The 17,833-nt window shown below is 31.6% G+C and overlaps 1 protein-coding gene across 1 annotated transcript in view; it reads right to left on the bottom strand.

Moving 5' to 3' along the window:
* The window catches only part of LOC132725819 (uncharacterized), a 35,466-nt gene extending 17,908 nt beyond the window's left edge, over positions 1 to 17,558 (bottom strand). The window contains exon 1 of the mRNA XM_060711006.1: positions 17,359 to 17,558. Coding sequence (XP_060566989.1) covers positions 17,359 to 17,558 — 200 coding nt within the window. The remainder of the gene's footprint in view (positions 1 to 17,358) is intronic.
* Positions 17,559 to 17,833: the final 275 nt, after the last annotated feature.

The raw sequence follows: 17,833 nt of genomic DNA, 5'->3' as shown, positions 1-17,833 counted from the left end.
AAATCTTTATTACATATAATATTTATGACAATTACACCCTTGATCCAGGCTAAAGGATAAACACAATTATCAAATATGTGACGAATTTTAATTGGACAAATATACTTTTTAGGACTAAATAGATTTACAGGAAGTGTGTGCGGGGGTTTTAGGTAGTACAGGGGGAGGTATGTTTCCGTCTCCATGATATTCTTTTTAACAAACTATAAGAATCTTACACCGGCTGCCGGTACAGACCGGAATATCTAGCTCGAGGGTAACTGTTTACAGCGGTAACGAGGCTCTGCCGAGTTTCCGCTAAACAGTTACCCGAGAGTTAGATATTCCCGTCTGCACCGACAGCCAGTGTTTGATTCTTTTTCTTGCATATTGCATGTCAATTATTTTCGGAACAGAAATATGAAAACTGATATTCTCATTACGCACTTTTTTCTTATAGTAGCGTATGAACATACAACTTCATTCATAAGGAAAAAAATGACGTCATCCTAAGAACGCGATTCATTCATAAAAGGCGCGCGTCAATGGCGTCATTTAACGCACGCGACTTGTCTTACATGGGGGGTGTAAGACAGAGTTTTCTAGCACCACCGGTGAAAACAGTATATCCTCAACACTATAATATCAATTTTGGTTGATTTGAAATAACGTTCTAGCATAATTTCTGAAGCTCGTACTATATATAACGCCATTAAAATGTAACGTGACATTATCTTCAAAGTTTATTTTAAAAATCATTGAAAATTAGTATTGAAATTGTATTGTTGATGCATTTCTATCAATGTATCATCACATTTAGTATGATTATGTACTATGTACATGTCAAAATAAAATAATGTTCTGTTCTGTATTGTATATCCGAAGACTTAGAATTGCTTTCTTTAGATTCGTTTTACGGCGAACGTATGGCATACACACACACACACACGCACGCACGCACGCACGCACGCACGCACGCACGCACGCACGCACGCACACACACACACACACACACATACATACATAAACAAACAAACAAACAACAAACAAACAAATTCATACAGAGTGTCAATTGTTTCTTTCAAGCAGCTGTGTTCACAGATATATATGGCTGCACATTTGCACAAACAATTTTTAAACAAATTATAAACAGTTTAAAAACAATTATTTGTACTTGCAATGTAATCTATGCAGGAAAAGCTAATAACAGGTGGTGCCAAAATGCTGTGTATACCCTTAACGATTACACAACGATTTCGTTAATGAATTTTACTAACGACTGATTAGCGATAACATAACGATGCTTTCTGGTTATCCAACAAAAACAATCGGTAAAATCACTAACGTGTTCGTTACGCGATCGCTAACGCTTTCGTAAGCGTGATTTTAACGAAAGCTTCGGGTTACTCACCCCAGGTCACGTGAATCCGTGGGCGGAGCGATCCCCTCTCTGGCGTTATGTCAATTGTGTTTGTTTATGTTAATTAAGCTTCACTTATGTTATGCTTTAAGCTCTGTACATCTTGTACAATATCATTAAATTATGTGATTATGTGATTATATGCCTGTAAAGGCCCATGATTGGAAATAAAATTTATTCTATTCTATAAACTTACTTGATCGTTGTAGGTTACTTGTTTGTGTTTGCCAGAATACGTGACATAATCGAGTACATATGAGAACCCAGTGCATTAATTAGCGCCGCCAATAAAACTTCTCAGTTTACACTTACTAATTGTTAATCTGATTGACTTTGATATTAATGTCATAATTAAAGTATACAAAACAATAGGAAAAAATACTGATCGCAAAAAAGATTAATTGTAAATTATTTTGTCTGATTTTAACAAGTTTCAAGTTTATTGGCAAATCGACAATAAACAATGTATTTGGCCATTTACACACATACACTATATGTCAAAGACATTTAACATCAATATAACTATAAACATGTTTACATTTTACATTGTACAATCAAACAAATGTTTAGAAAAATACAAGTTAATAAACAATAAATTATATACTTTAGATAAGGATTTAACAATTCATTAAGAAGCTAGAAATTCCAAATACATGTACATTGTAATTGTTTCGACATTTCATCGACTCATCTATAAATTTCGCTATCTTAAATAGTTTAAATTTATTTTTGTTGACATAAGCTGCTTGAATTTATGAACATTTGACATGGCAAATGGGATATTTCCTAAGTCTTGTCTTCTTTAATCATCATTTTTATTACAACAAAGCAAAAAAAGTTTCTCAGATTCAATAACATTTTGATTACATAATTTACACAATCTATTCTGTCTATCAATCCCTTTATATCTCCCATGCCCAATTTCCAAATTATGTGAACTAAGTCTAAAGCGAGTTAGAGATTTTCTTGTAGCCTCACTGCTTATTAAAATAAATAAATCTTTATTACATATAATATTTATGACAATTACACCCTTGATCCAGGCTAAAGGATAAACACAATTATCAAATATGTGACGAATTTTAATTGGACAAATATACTTTTTAGGACTAAATAGATTTACAGGAAGTGTGTGCGGGGGTTTTAGGTAGTACAGGGGGAGGTATGTTTCCGTCTCCATGATATTCTTTTTAACAAACTATAAGAATCTTACACCGGCTGCCGGTACAGACCGGAATATCTAGCTCGAGGGTAACTGTTTACAGCGGTAACGAGGCTCTGCCGAGTTTCCGCTAAACAGTTACCCGAGAGCTAGATATTCCCGTCTGCACCGACAGCCAGTGTTTGATTCTTTTTCTTGCATATTGCATGTCAATTATTTTCGGAACAGAAATATGAAAACTGATATTCTCATTACGCACTTTTTTCTTATAGTAGCGTATGAACATACAACTTCATTCATAAGGAAAAAAATGACGTCATCCTAAGAACGCGATTCATTCATAAAAGGCGCGCGTCAATGACGTCATTTAACGCACGCGACTTGTCTTACATGGGGGGTGTAAGACAGAGTTTTCTAGCACCGGTGAAAACGGTAGATAATCCTGTCTGATATGCAAGAAAAATGTTTCTGTGTTATAATTTTCTCTGTATTGTAATGATAGTCCGTTAACTTGTAATAGTTATTCATCTTCAGTATTTATCTAAAATCCTTTAGTAATCATAAACACACAACTCAGTAAGTCTATTGTTTCCTAACACATAGTTTTTTTTCTTACTTATAATAACAATTCTAACCAGTTGAAAACAACAATATATGTACATTTACATTAAAACATACCTCAGAAAACCGCAGCACTAACACTTTAAACGTAAACCATTACATGTTATGTGTCTGGCTGTCTGAATCTTTCTCTTAAAAATTGTGTCTCTCTTATTAATACATGAATAATTGTAACAAAGGTTTCGATAATGAAGCAATGAAAAAATGACCCTTAAACAAGAAAATATTATCCAATGAAAAAGTATTTTATCAATTATAAAATTTTCTTTTTGACCAATCAAAATGGTTCGATTTAGACTGATTTATACGCTAGATGCCAAAAGCCAGCGGCATGTTAATTCCTTTCTTTAAGTCAAACGGATAATCAGATAAGAAAACTTCAAATAAATGTCTTAGATAAAAGTAATGATAATAACTATGTTGTCATACATGTGATGTAAATAAACATAAATGTGTCAGACCCGTAAATTGCAATAAACATGTCAGCGGTCTGGCTAATTGATAATTTACATATATCTGAATTTCAACATTTCATAACATAAACAAGAAAATATTATAAGTTTACGAACTGTATTTTGAAATAATCAAATGAAAAAATACAGCATAACAGAAGTAAAGGTTTATCTGGACCAATAGGAATAGTTTTTACCTATATATAAAGATGTTATGATCAGTATTAGGCAGTGTGTTTTAGTTGAAATTATATGGAATACTTGATATTTGGTGGAATAATACATTTATTTTACACAGGAGAGTTATTATTCATTGAGTTCTAATAAATCATCGCCCAAAGAACCACGAAACGTTACAAATATATAGAGGATATTTGTTTAGTTCAGTGTAAGATCGAAATATATTTCACCGAGTGAGCACCAAAAGGTATATTTCACGAGTGGCGCAGCAAATTTTCTTTTTATTATATGCAAAGAAACGTTTAAAAAAACATTTAAGCATAGTGCTAAATGAAAAGGGCGCCAAATAATAATACAACGTGACGTCATTTACGACGTCACGTCATTAAGTTGGTTTCCATTATTGTGAACGCTTGTATTTCACTGAAACAACGTACCGGGCTTAAATATTCAAAACAGTGAAATTATCAAATTGATAATTTCACTGTTTAAAACAGTGAATTATCAGTTTTTATTTCACTGATATATTTCTATAAACCACCGAAAAGCATGTAATAAATGATAACAAATTGTACTTAAATATGGAGAAATTAAATTATTTGCGTCTATAAAAAAAAGGCGGCATCTTTATCATCAAAATCGCCGCTTTTATAGCGGGTTATCAAAGAAATAGTCTTTTGATTTCATAACATGTTATATGATAATCTAACAATTCTACGCTATGAATATTTTCACGCTTTTAATCATACACTCCTGACCATGAGGTTAATTTGAAATAGTTGAAAAATAATTTTAACAAGAAAAGTATTACATACATTCGTATGTAATATAGGTACATGTACGATTGCATACTACTTTTTGTGAAGACTTTTACTCTTGCTGCATTATAGTTGCAATGTAAAATGAACAAACATTGCATGAGATATTTTATATCTTTAAACATTTTCATGGAATGTTATTAATGTATCATCATATTAAAGTTGCATGCCTTCAGATAAGAAAAATGATTTTAAGGAAATCAAAATATGAAAAGAAAATTCACGGTCAATTGACTACTTTGAAGCATAATCACAGAATAAAATAACAGGAAATTAAAAACCTTTTTAATACACTAAAGGTAGAATTTCATTGTAAGTCATAGTCGCAGATTTGAGATATGATTGTTTATTCATATTAACATCAATTGATAAAAAAACCCGAAAGACACAGTTTGTAAATATTTATTACAATAAAATAATGAAAAAAGTTATTTTCCATCCTACATTATAATTCCCGCGCTAAGTCGCGGTGGTGCTTGGGATAATCACTTGATACTGTAAATGGCAGCCATTTTACGATACGAAAATGTCTGGCCCTCCTCGGACAGTTTATCCTGCCGAAAAGATATCAAAAAATACTTGCAATTCAAAGTTTGTTTGCTACATAAAGATTATCTATTTACTCTTTGCAAACTTTTCTCTGCCTGATTGTAATAATATTTATGTGTTTTCATTGGCTTAAACCATCACGTACAATACACATAAATGTGTGAACTAATTTCGTGTTCATTAAAGTTATTCCGTTAATAGACATATAACAATCTTATTTACAAATGAATTGATAAAACAACAATCCCAGAAGCATTTAAGATAATAACAATCATTGGAAAAAAATAAATGCATATAAATTTTTAATTTGTGTATGACAACTCACCCCATAAACAAAACATAATTGACTCAACCAAAACAAGCGTCTGCTTCTTAACCTAACTATGTAGTTGCATGACCATGATTACAAATAGCAAACCAAATGTAAGAGGTAAACCTATTGTAAAAATAATACTATAATCACAGCAGATTTCGTACAGAAAATCATTTAAGTTCATATCATAGTTGTTCGAATTCGAGCATTGATTTTTTTTTATATATTTCCAAAATTTTCTAGGGGACGATTTACTCATTTGTGACCATTAAGTTTTCTGTATAATGTAATTTACATTTTGCTTTCCGTTTACAATTCATATAAATTCTTCTGTTTTGCAAAACGTTTAATTTGTTTGCATCAGACATGTTATCCAATAGACATAATTATTCAAAGCAAAATCATAAAGTTTTGGAATAAAATTATACATAGCGATCAAAATAAGTATTCAAGTATTATTTATAACATAATGGTTCATAGTGAACACCTATTTAGATGGTCAGAATTTGTTAAGAATATTTTGAACAATACTGGTCACTCATATTTGTTTTTGAATCAATCTTCCATAACTTCCAAAAGTATACATGTCTTAATTAAACAAGTACTCGTAGATCAGTTTATCGCTGACTGGAATGCAAAATTACAAGTATCAAACAAAGGTAAACTGTATTATCTTTTCAAACAGCAGCACAAACGTGAAGAATATCTTACACTTTTACCAAGACAGTTTTACTTACCACTTCTGAAATTTCGTACGTCAAATCATAGATTGCCGGTAGAATAACTCCGTTATATAGTCTGATTTTATTGACCTGTCAAAAATGAATACATTATAGCACTCATTTAAATATTCGATCCCACTTCGGTTTTGTCCGTTTATTTTACGAGAATTAATATGGAGTATATCACTAACGTTTGGAAACTCCCACTAACTTAATAAAGGTTCTCGTAACATCCGCAATAGCACAGTCTGTTAAGTGATTACCTAATGTATGAGAGGTCCGAGGTTCGATCCCTTCTTTTGACATTCTTTTTAGACTTATTCTCTCTTTATTTTAGGTATATTTTAAAGAAAATTGTCAAGCGCTTGCAAAATTGTCTACACGGAATGAAACAACTAATAAACTGAATGGTCACATTTTGTATTGTATTTTACGACACTGAAATAACATTTATTGATTATAATCCGAATGAATTTTCAGTATCAATTATATACAAAAATATAGTATTTACAAAAGAGTACAAAACAGAACAATCATAACTTCAAAAATTTTGAAAATGGTTACGAATAAGAAAAAAACCATTGACATACAGTGTCTCGATCTTACATGATGTAGGACATTTTGATATTATATACCCGTGGTTTACCCTATTGCGCTATAACGGTCAGTGTAACTAATTCATAGAAACTAGATGAATTTAATCACATCTTACTGCGTACCTCTCACGGAATTTACCGAACATTTCTCGAATATTAATATATTCTGTGCATTGACCGTATAATGAGTATGGAATTGACAGGTTAATAAAATCAAACAATAACAATACTCCATATAATGAAAGAATTTGTATAGAATGCCAAACACTAAGTGATGAATATCATGCAATTATGTCGTGTAAATTGTTTCGAAATAAAAGGAAACAATTGATTCCAGAGTATTATTATAAGAATCCAAATGTCATCAAGTATAATCAACTTCTTAACACTACACATTTTGAAACACTAAAAAAGTTAAGCTTATTCGTTTCACATATCATGAAATACTATAATTGATAATTACGTATCATATAAAATCATCGTTGTTTTGCTCATGTCTACTATGTCAAATTGCTTTACGATACAGTTTCTAGTCAATGGCATACCTTTAATATTTCGTCACGTTTTCCCCGTGAGCTAATTCTCCCAACATTATTTATTACTCTTCACGCTTTACCCGTGACTCAATTCTCCTAACCTACTTATACGACACAAACACGGGCTCGATCGTCTGCACTATTAATACCAATGACATATTTTATTATTGTTGTTATTTTTTCATCTCTGTTAGATTATTTTTGCTTATTGTAAAAAGAAACAACAAACGAATAATATTAACAGTTGATAAAAGATATTTATATTTGTGTATGGAAAAAGGTGTCAATAACTTTTTTCACTGGTATCCCGTCATTCTGTTAGTAATATCCAGTACATGTATTTATTTTATAGTAACTGGTACGCTTAATTTCTTATAGTACTAATCATTTTGGTTTAACCCACATGTGTTAAAATAGTATAGTACTTTTGTAATGTCTGTTGTCATGTAATTGTGACCATTGACCAAATAAAAGGATTTTTGTTGTTGTTGTTGTTGTTGTTGTTAAGTAAAAATTAGCGTTTCGAAGCTACAAAATTAGCTTTAGTTCTTCTACAATCCTCATTAAACCATGGTGATTTACGTTTGCCTGACTTCGAACTGCTCGAAAAGTTTTACCGAAACATTGAGCTGAGTTATTCTGGATAATCTAAGAAAAATTGTTCATACATTAATTAATATAAATTATTAATAATCATCAGATAAAAGTTTCTCATTTATATCATCAAACAGGTTATTTTTGCTGTGTAAAACATTGTGAAAATACTCGAACTTTGAACCCATATAATTTCATCACATACAGGAGAAGTAATTTCTGTGTCTTCAATATAACAATTCATTGAAAACTTAACCGGACAATGATCCGAAAAAAATCGTTTGAAAAACAAGAATAAAGATCAACAATGCATAGGCAAAGTTAACAGGACGCAGTCCACGACACACCTAAGCATGGCACCCAGACGTCACCAAACAAACACTTAAGTGAACATAAGGGCGACGAAAGGAGAGGGATATTTATTACATGTTTTTCGGTGGTTTATAGAAATATATCAGTGATATAAAACTGATAATTTCACTATTTTAAACAGTTAAATTATCAATTTGATAATTTCACTGTTTGTGCACAGTACTGGGAACCAACTTAATGACGTGGCGTCGTAAATGACGTCGCGTTGTATTATTTTTTGGCGCGCTTTTCATTCAGTATCAGGTCTTATGTCTTTTTAAAACGTTTCTTTGCATATATAATAAAAAGAAAATTAGTTTAGTTAAGTGTAAGATCGAAATATATTTCACCTTGTGAAAACCAAAAGTTCATATTTTACTCGTGGCCACTCGTGAAATATATCATTTGGTGCTCACTCAGTGAAATATATTCTGATCTTACACTGAAATATAAAATATACAAATATCCTCTATGTAATGTGTGAAATAATATAAACTCAAACAGGTCCACATGGGAACCAACGGGATTAGGGCTGTAGGGGTGAAAAGGGGAAAGGGGTAGAAAAATGGGAGTGGGGGTTGAGAAAATACCTACTGTAAACGACAATCCAACAAGGCAGACATCACAAAACATGAAAACATTCAAAACAAGTAACAATACAGACATGAAAAACACGTGAAGGAACACGGAGGAATACCGTATTGGAACGGTCAGTGGTAGTTAAATCACTGGGGATTATAAATCGGTTTTGGGTGCGCCAAACCTCACTCTTAGTCCCGACATGTTCACGAAAAGGAAAATAGAATTAATACCTGCCCAGTGAAATTCTAACAATGGTCATGGTTTCATATGACGAAATAAATAAAACACATAAAAGATTATGTTAATACGTAGAAAACTGTACGACTGAATGACCATTACCAAAGTACTTGATGCCTTAAAGGAAGGCAGAGCAACAAGAAAATCACCTACAAGGGCCCGACGAAGCAAAACAAAAAATGAACGTTAAGACAATTCGGTCCAAAAGGGCTTTAAGAACTGCCCATCATAGAGTCTCCCATTTAGTCCGTCAGATGTAATTAAAAGAGGAAAGCGTAGCGTCCAACTGTAAAAGGGTTGAACACCAAGCATGCGGTATGCCTTAAAATAACTGGGTCATAACCTCTTTTAATAAACCGTTTGATAATTTTAGTGAAGACGGCAGAAAAATTACTATGACCCATGATCCTACGAAGTTTGTTGACCACATCAACATAGAAATCAGGTTTGCTAATACTTAGACGTAAAAGAGTTTTTAAATTTCATTAAATTTTATAACTAAATCTGAACTACGATGGTAAACCTTAGTAAAATATTTACGCAATTTATGGCATTGAATAAATGCCCTATTTCATTCAACCTAAATGGTGTGTTTTGTCTCATACCAAACAAGTTCGTCTTGCCAGTTACATTTGCTTGACATGGACAATACATAAATGATAGCGATAACCTTATTTAAGAAGCTTGTTAGTAATAAATAAATTGCGTTCATTAAAATCATCAACACGACTGCACGCCTTATATACCCCATATGATTTAGCATGAGTTACATCTCCAGAAAATGTGGATAGTTAACAATATTAAAATCAAAATCATCTCTTTTATCGTAGATTTTAGTTGCTATAGTATTGTTATTGATAGAAATGTTTATATAAAAAAAAAATGTTATAACGTCTTAAGAGTTAGTTTTATTCAATTTAAGCTCAATGTGATATATTCTAGAAACCAATTGATCGAAATAAGGATTATTCATGTTAAGGATATCATCTAGGTAGAGGGAAGTGTTAGAATTATTAAAGTCTAAAATGTTCAGTTCATTGATTGTGTTATAACTATCGCAGCCTGTAATCAGTTAATCGACAATACTTGATGCAGATCTGTTTCTATTAAATGCATGGTAAGTACAAAACCCCTCTTCTAATCTACCATTCAATATACATAAATCATTTTCTGCGCAAATAGCTAATAGTTTTGCTCCAAATGAATTAACTTATTTATCACAATTTCTTCGCACAAGTAACATAGACGCGAGATTATCGTTCATAGGTAAGTAAACGAAACGTCAGGTATGTAATCCAATAGTTCACCCGTTTGTGAATTTAGGTAACCATTTAGATACACGTTTCCGTGGTCTCAGTATTTCCGTATGTCCGAGTTCAATTTCTCAAAAAGAATCAAAATCATATAAGAGAGAATTAATAATTCTGTATACATTTGAATCTTCCGGCGGTATATAACACAAACAAAAGTAGGAGTCTTCAGACTGTTCCATGATCCATTTAAATGAATTTCAGTATGTATATGTGCGACTGCTATTCCGAAAATATCAAAGAAGCCGCCGTTTTTTTACTAGATGCACACATAACTGAACTGAGCCAATTATCCGTATTAATTAATATGCAAATTTACGATGTGACGTTGCGTGTAGTGTTTGTCAAAAATGGTTAGACCGATTCAGGCTGTACTTTTGCACTTGCTGGTTAAAAAGTGGCAGATGTCGTATGATTTATAAATGCTATGCTTACATCGGCGAATTATATGGGCAGTCTGACCAATGGAGCTGCTAAGTATGTTTATTGCAGTCAATTATTGGCAGTGACTGAGTTACAGCTCGAATTCGCTATTCCTTTCATTATGTATAGGTAATTGTATAATAATACGTTTTAACAAACATAATTGGTCAAGCATGCCGCAGGCAGGCGACCAATTATTTTTGTTAATGATCAACATTATTTTTTGTCCAATCACATTGTAGTATTTTTCAAATTTCTGCTAAGTCTAACTTTGGTTAATATGTACTAACTAAATAAAATTCACTTAATCTGTCGGCTAACCAGTCTAACAAATTGCATTCGTATATAAGGGAGGAGTTAGCTCTGAATTGTAAAATATCTAGGTTAGCAAAACATTGCCAACGTAAAAAAAATTAGGCGAGGTCAGGTGTTTCTAAATGTGAGGTTACAATCAATTAATTTGTAACACAGATAATACATGTGGGGCACGCAGAGACACACGATTAATAGTAACTTTTTATATCCTTTTAACTCTAAGAAAAATGGCTGTTATAAATTGTGACTGTTTTAAACTTTATATTTTCTAGAAAAAGTAACCAAAACATCATTTTCTTTCACTTGCTAGGAATGAACTGCATTATCAAGAATACAATGATTAGATTTTTTGCTTTAAAATGGACCCCCCCCCCCCACACTGAAAAAAGAACTGTTTTTCAAATGAGCAAATCAATAGGTATTTTAAATGTTAGTGAATAGAACAGAACAGAACAGAATTTATTGATTTAGGCCACCAGCCCATAACATATACAATTGTAACATTAAAAAGATACAAAGTTATGTTAAAGTTGACCCTTCTGGGGATTGAACCCATGGCCCTCATTTTCAATGAAGTTAACAGTAGTTCTAGCCTATTTGAATACTCTTCAAAGCGGAGTTAATGCATTAGGGTGCTAATACCTTAAGAACCGTCCGTTTTGTTTCAGTCACACATACTTTAGATGTGTTAAAAATATCCATTATGGAATCTAGTACAGAATCTATATCATTTGAGAAATCTTTAATACCACAAATTATGTCATGTACCTTTGCATTATTGAAAGTGTAAGTTAAAGTTTGTCTCAGATCTGCTACTGTTTTATCACTGAAATTATAAACGACACGTTCTTTATTATTATTATTATTTCCGGGTAGTAAATTTGAGAACACGGCAGTACTAAAAAGATTAACTTCAATAGGTAAATGACTCGATTCAGTTATGTCCCCAACTTTAAAATCTGACATAAGATTAAATACAGATTCTGATGCAACTAAATAGTCGATTAAGCTGCTGCCATTACTGCTAATGAAAGTTTCATGACCTTCTCCACAATCTTGACCACAGCGACCATTTGCTATGTATAAAGAATATGTCTTACAAAAATCTAATAACTGAACGCCAAACCTATTAATGACTGAGTCACACGAATGTCGCGTCGGTAAAGAATTTGACAAAATATCATCATAGTCTGATAATATGGGGATGTTTGAAGTATTTTCAATATAATCTTTATGGTTACTAGTTCGTGCATTTAAATCGCCTTAATTATATGTTGAAAGGGCCATTTATTTAGCTTATCTAAATTTGACTTGATAGAAACTTGACAAGGTGTAGACATCTTGTAGAGCAAAGGGCGGAGCTATTAGTGATTTAGAGAAATGCCTTGTTTTTGGTTGAAAAAAAAAATGTTGATACTTAAATAGGTTTATATTTAATAATACGCATTAACAAAAATAATTGGTCGCCTGCCTGCGGCAGGCTTGACCAATTATTTTTGTTAATACGTATTATTAAACACTAACCTATACTTAATGCGTATTATTAAACATCAACCTATTTAATGATCAACATTATGTTTTCGACCAAAAACAAGGCATTTCTCTCAAATCACCGATAGTCAACAAGATGTCTACACCTTGTCAAGTTTCTGACATGTCACATTTAGATAAGTTAAATAAATGGCCCTTTCAACATATAATCAAGCAATGACCTTTATCTACAATAAGACTATCGTGTTTCTATAAAATATGTGAAAAAAACAGCGAGGAAAATGATGCAATTAGGTAAAACAATGGAGTTAATAAAATGTGTACAAATGAACATCCTTTTAAAACAAATGGAAAATGTGAGAAAAATACAAATTCGTTATTAGCTTCAAGTTATTCACTAACACTTAAAATTCCTATTGATTTGATCATTTGAAAAACAGTTTACTTTTTTTTTATTTTTCTGTGTGTCAATTTAGGTTTACAGGTGGAGGTTTACATGGCGACGCACAAATCCAATTCAGCAAGCCAGATTGGATTTTTTCCTTATTACTGAAGATTTATTACCACATGTTAGAGGTTGTGATATAGATGTAAGCTATAGATCTGACCATTCTATTATAATTCTTAAAATTGATTTACAAAATATTGTACATGGGAAAGGTTTATGGAAATTTAATAATTCTTTATTATGTGACCTAGAATATTTAAATTGTATTAATGATAAGATAGATGATGTAATATTGCAATATTTGGTGCCAGTATATAATATTGACTGTTTGAAAAATGTCAATTATGAAGATTTACAATTTAGTATTGATGATCAACTTTTTTTAGAAACCCTGTTAATGGAAATAAGAGGCAAAACCATCTCTTTTTCTAGTTACAAAATCAAAAAAAGAAATTCTGAAGAAAACAGTCTCCTCTCCAAAATTCAAGACATAGAGACAAATATAAATGAAGAAAATAAGAAAACTTTATCTGATTTACATTCAAAACTGGAAAGTATAAGAACTGAGAAAATAAGGGGTCATATGATAAGATAAAGAGCACAATGGATAGATGAGGGGGAAAAACCAAGTAAATTTTTTTTGTAATTTAGAAAAATATAATTATGCTAGTAAAATAATTCCATACCTACAAAATATAGATGGGTCTTTTATCTATGACCAAAAATCAATATTAAATGAGACTGAAAAATTTTACAGCAATTTATATAGTAATGCTGATGTTATTGGGGGAAAAAATATTAATGATTTTCTTGACAATACAAATGATATATACAAATTATCAAGATAACAATCAAATAGTCTAGAAGGACTCCTATCTTTCTCTGAACTGTCAAACACTTTAAAAAATATGAAAAATGACAAAAGTCCAGGCTCAGACGGTTTTACAGCTGATTTTTATCATGTTTTCTGGTCAAAAATTGGTCATTTTGTTTTGAGAGCAATTAATTATGGATTTAGAAATGAAGAATTGTCAGTGACTCAGAAGCAAGGAATTATTACTTGCATTCCAAAAGATAACAAGCCTAGACAATTTTTAAAAAACTGGCGACCAATTACCCTTTTAAATGTTGTTTATAAATTAGCATCAGGATCAATAGCCAATAGGTTAAAAACAGTTTTAGACTCATTAATTTCTTCTGATCAAACTGGTTTTATAAAAGGTAGATTTATTGGTGAGAACATACGTTTATTATATGATGTCATGAACTAAACAGAAAAACATAAGATTCCTGGAATGCTATTGATGATAGATTTTGAAAAAGCTTTTGATACCTTGTCTTTTAATTTCATAAAAAACACACTCTCTTTCTTCAATTTTGGTCCAATGTTTAAACAATGGATATCTCTTTTTATGAAAAATGTAAAAACAGCTGTACAGTTAAATGGATTTCTCTCTGACTTCTTCGAAATAAGGAGAGGCTGTCGTCAAGGAGACCCCATAAGTCCGTATATCTTTATTTTGTGTGCTGAAATACTAGCAATTAAGATAAGAAACTCTAAAGATATTAAAGGAATCAATATAAATGATGTGGAATATAAAGTATCTCAGCTCGCTGATGACACTTCTCTTTTATTAGATGGTTCAGAAGCTTCTTTGAATAACACCTTAGATACCCTCTATACATTTTCTAAATATTCTGGACTTAAGGTAAATTTTGAAAAAACACATGTTATATGGATAGGCTTACACAAATATAGTACTAGATCTATTAAAACAAAGTGGAAACTAAACTGGGGTGGCAGAGCTTTTAAATTGCTCGGTATAAATTTTCATGTAGATTTAGAAAAAAAAGTGTACAAATGTACATCCTTTTAAAATAAATGGAAAATGTGAGAAAAATACAAATTCGTTATAAGCTTCAAGTTATTCACTAACACTTAAAATTCCTATTGATTTGATCATTTGAAAAACAGTTTACTTTTTTTTTATTTTTCTGTGTGTCAATTTAGGTTTACAGGTGGAGGGGGTCCATTAACAATGAGTTTTCCAGCCAAAAAATGTAATCATTGTATTCTTAATACCAAAGACTGTTAATGCAGTTCATTTCTATCAACTGAAGGTTACTATATAATAACGTGTCTCTGCGTGCCCCATGTAATTAATTTGATTGTATTCTTACATTTAGAAACACCTGACCTCGTCTGATTTTTTTTACTTTGGCATTGTTTTGAAACCAGAGTGTTGAGTTGAAATTCCTCCTAACCAATATGTTGTACAATTCAGAGTGCAAACCACACCTCTAACTCCTCCCTAATATAATGCATTATTGAAGTTAGTTAGACTGGTTAGTCGACGGAATAAGTAAATTTTATTTAGTTGTATCATAGTTTGGGGACATTTCTGTTGAAAATGTGTGAGAATTAAATCGTATACATATACATGCTCAGTGCGTGAACTGTAGTGTAGGTATTAGTTACCCGCACACCAGAGCATGTCCATTGATAGGGGTTTACCTATTGTTATTGTTATGCTTTGGACAAATATTAATTTTGAAAAGTAACAAAGGGCAATAACTCAAAAATTATGCAGAATAGAGTTATCATTCTTGTGCACTGCACTCCTCCACAATGAGATCTATCCACCTAAAATGTTTCAAGTTGTTACCTCAAATACTTTTGAGATAAGCTCCGGACAAAAAGTATGAAAAATAACAAAGGGCAATAACTCAAAAATTATATAGCGAAGAGTTATCATTCTTGCGCACAGCATTCCTCCTCAATAAGATCTATCCACCTTTGACATTTCATGCTGACATCTCAAACATTTTTTGAGTAATGCTCCACTCAGGTGAAAAATTAAGTATGAAAAATAAAAATTAAGTATGAAAAATAACAAATGGCAATAACTCAAAAATTACGAAACGTAGAGTTATCATTCTTGTACACTTCACACCTCCTGAGTGAGATCTATGCACCTATGAAGTTTCATGTTGATATCTCAAAAGCTTTTTGAGTAATGCTCTGGACAAAAATTAATTTTGAAAAATAACAAAGGGCAATAACTCAAACATTATGCAAAGTAGAGTTATCATTCTTGTGCACTGCACTCCTTATAAGGTCTATCAACCTATGAAGTTTCAAGTTGATACCTCAAATACTTTTTGAGATATGCTCCGGACAAAAATGTCGGACGGACGGAGACTATTTCTATATCCCACGCCGCCTTTTCGGCGGGGGATAATACAATTGATAATACTATTCAATCTGTTCAATGACAGTTGAATTAAAATCAAATACATTTGTACATTCAATTATGCTTAACGGTCACAAGTTTAACTTGAAATTGTGCAATAGTTAAATTCTAATAAGAATGTGTACCGTCGTAGTGGATCAGTCACTGCATTTTCTAATGATTTGCAATCCTACGCTCAGGCATGTTAAAAAGATGATGTTCATTTTTACTGTGTCTGTCTTTTGTTTAACCATTGGAATATATTTTGTTCTTCAAAATTTCTATTATTTTGCTTCTTTTTTTTCTATTACTTTTGTTCCCCTCTTTGTGAAGAAATTTACTAAATGTCAAGCGATTAATTTTCAAAAATTTAATTTAACATTATAAAAATCAAGCTTTTTTTAAACACACTAAGATTACGAAACATTAATAATTTGAATATAAGGATAACACTCTTTACTTCATTATATTTTTTTACATTTCTAATATTGACTTTGTTGATGTTTGACGTTCCCTCTAACTTTATAACATAACACTTGTACAAAAAAAAATCTATCTCATGCAGTTTGTAACAATTTGAAACAAAACAAGTCATGGCGCTCTGCCTATTGCGCCATCAACCCACAAACGATTATAGGACATTTTCCTTTGTGTTTTATTCATAAGGCTTCAATATGCCTTACTTAATTTTCGCATTGTTATTAATCTTTGGCTCAAGTTATCATCCTAAGACAGTAGATTTAAATATCCTATACAACCGTAGAGATTATTTATCTCTTACAGTTAAGTCAGTTGAAACAAAATTACAACTCCGTTCCAGTCTATATTATCATAGATTTAACTACTGTAGATTTAACAGTTTATGGTTTTCGCTGTTCTTTATTTTGGTAGAAACCTGGTTTCAGATATCAAAACGTCTGTTTCAAAGATGACAATAAAATAATCTAATCTAGATAACCTTTAATTAATGCAATTAGAAATATTAACATAACACTTATAATTTATAAACAGATAAATTCTACTTACTTGCCGTACTGACATTTAAAACTTGTGCTGCAGTTTTGTGTGCATGGAGGATAACCCGCTAATTTCTTGTAAATATCTTGATACGTTTTTTCTAGTCCTTCTTTTGTGTAACTCTCTAATTTTTCGCCAACATATGAAAAACCACGATAATTAGAAACAAAGTTTTGACGTTCGCTATCTATCCTTATTTCCGCGTCCATAGTTACTTGAACGTTAAATGTATAGTCTAAAATCTCGTAATCGTATAGCCGTTATGCCGCCGTTTTATAGATTTAGGTGTCGACCAGGTACGGAATTAGACCGAGCCCGTAGTCTAGAAAGTAGTTCTTTTAAATTTTAAAGTGGCCCATTTCAAGTCATCATTGGTAAGATTGATTACATTTTAAGTATATCTTTTGTGAATGTGTAAATGTAGTTTTATTTCTGAGTACTTTAAAGGTAGTTTTTATGTATCTTTGCAGGATTTCATTTCTTG

This window comes from Ruditapes philippinarum, unplaced genomic scaffold, assembly GCF_026571515.1.
Source record: "Ruditapes philippinarum isolate M1 unplaced genomic scaffold, ASM2657151v2 ctg1358_1_1_1_1, whole genome shotgun sequence".
NCBI classification, from domain to species: Eukaryota; Metazoa; Mollusca; class Bivalvia; order Venerida; family Veneridae; genus Ruditapes; species Ruditapes philippinarum.
This window is presented reverse-complemented; position numbering and strand designations above follow the sequence as displayed.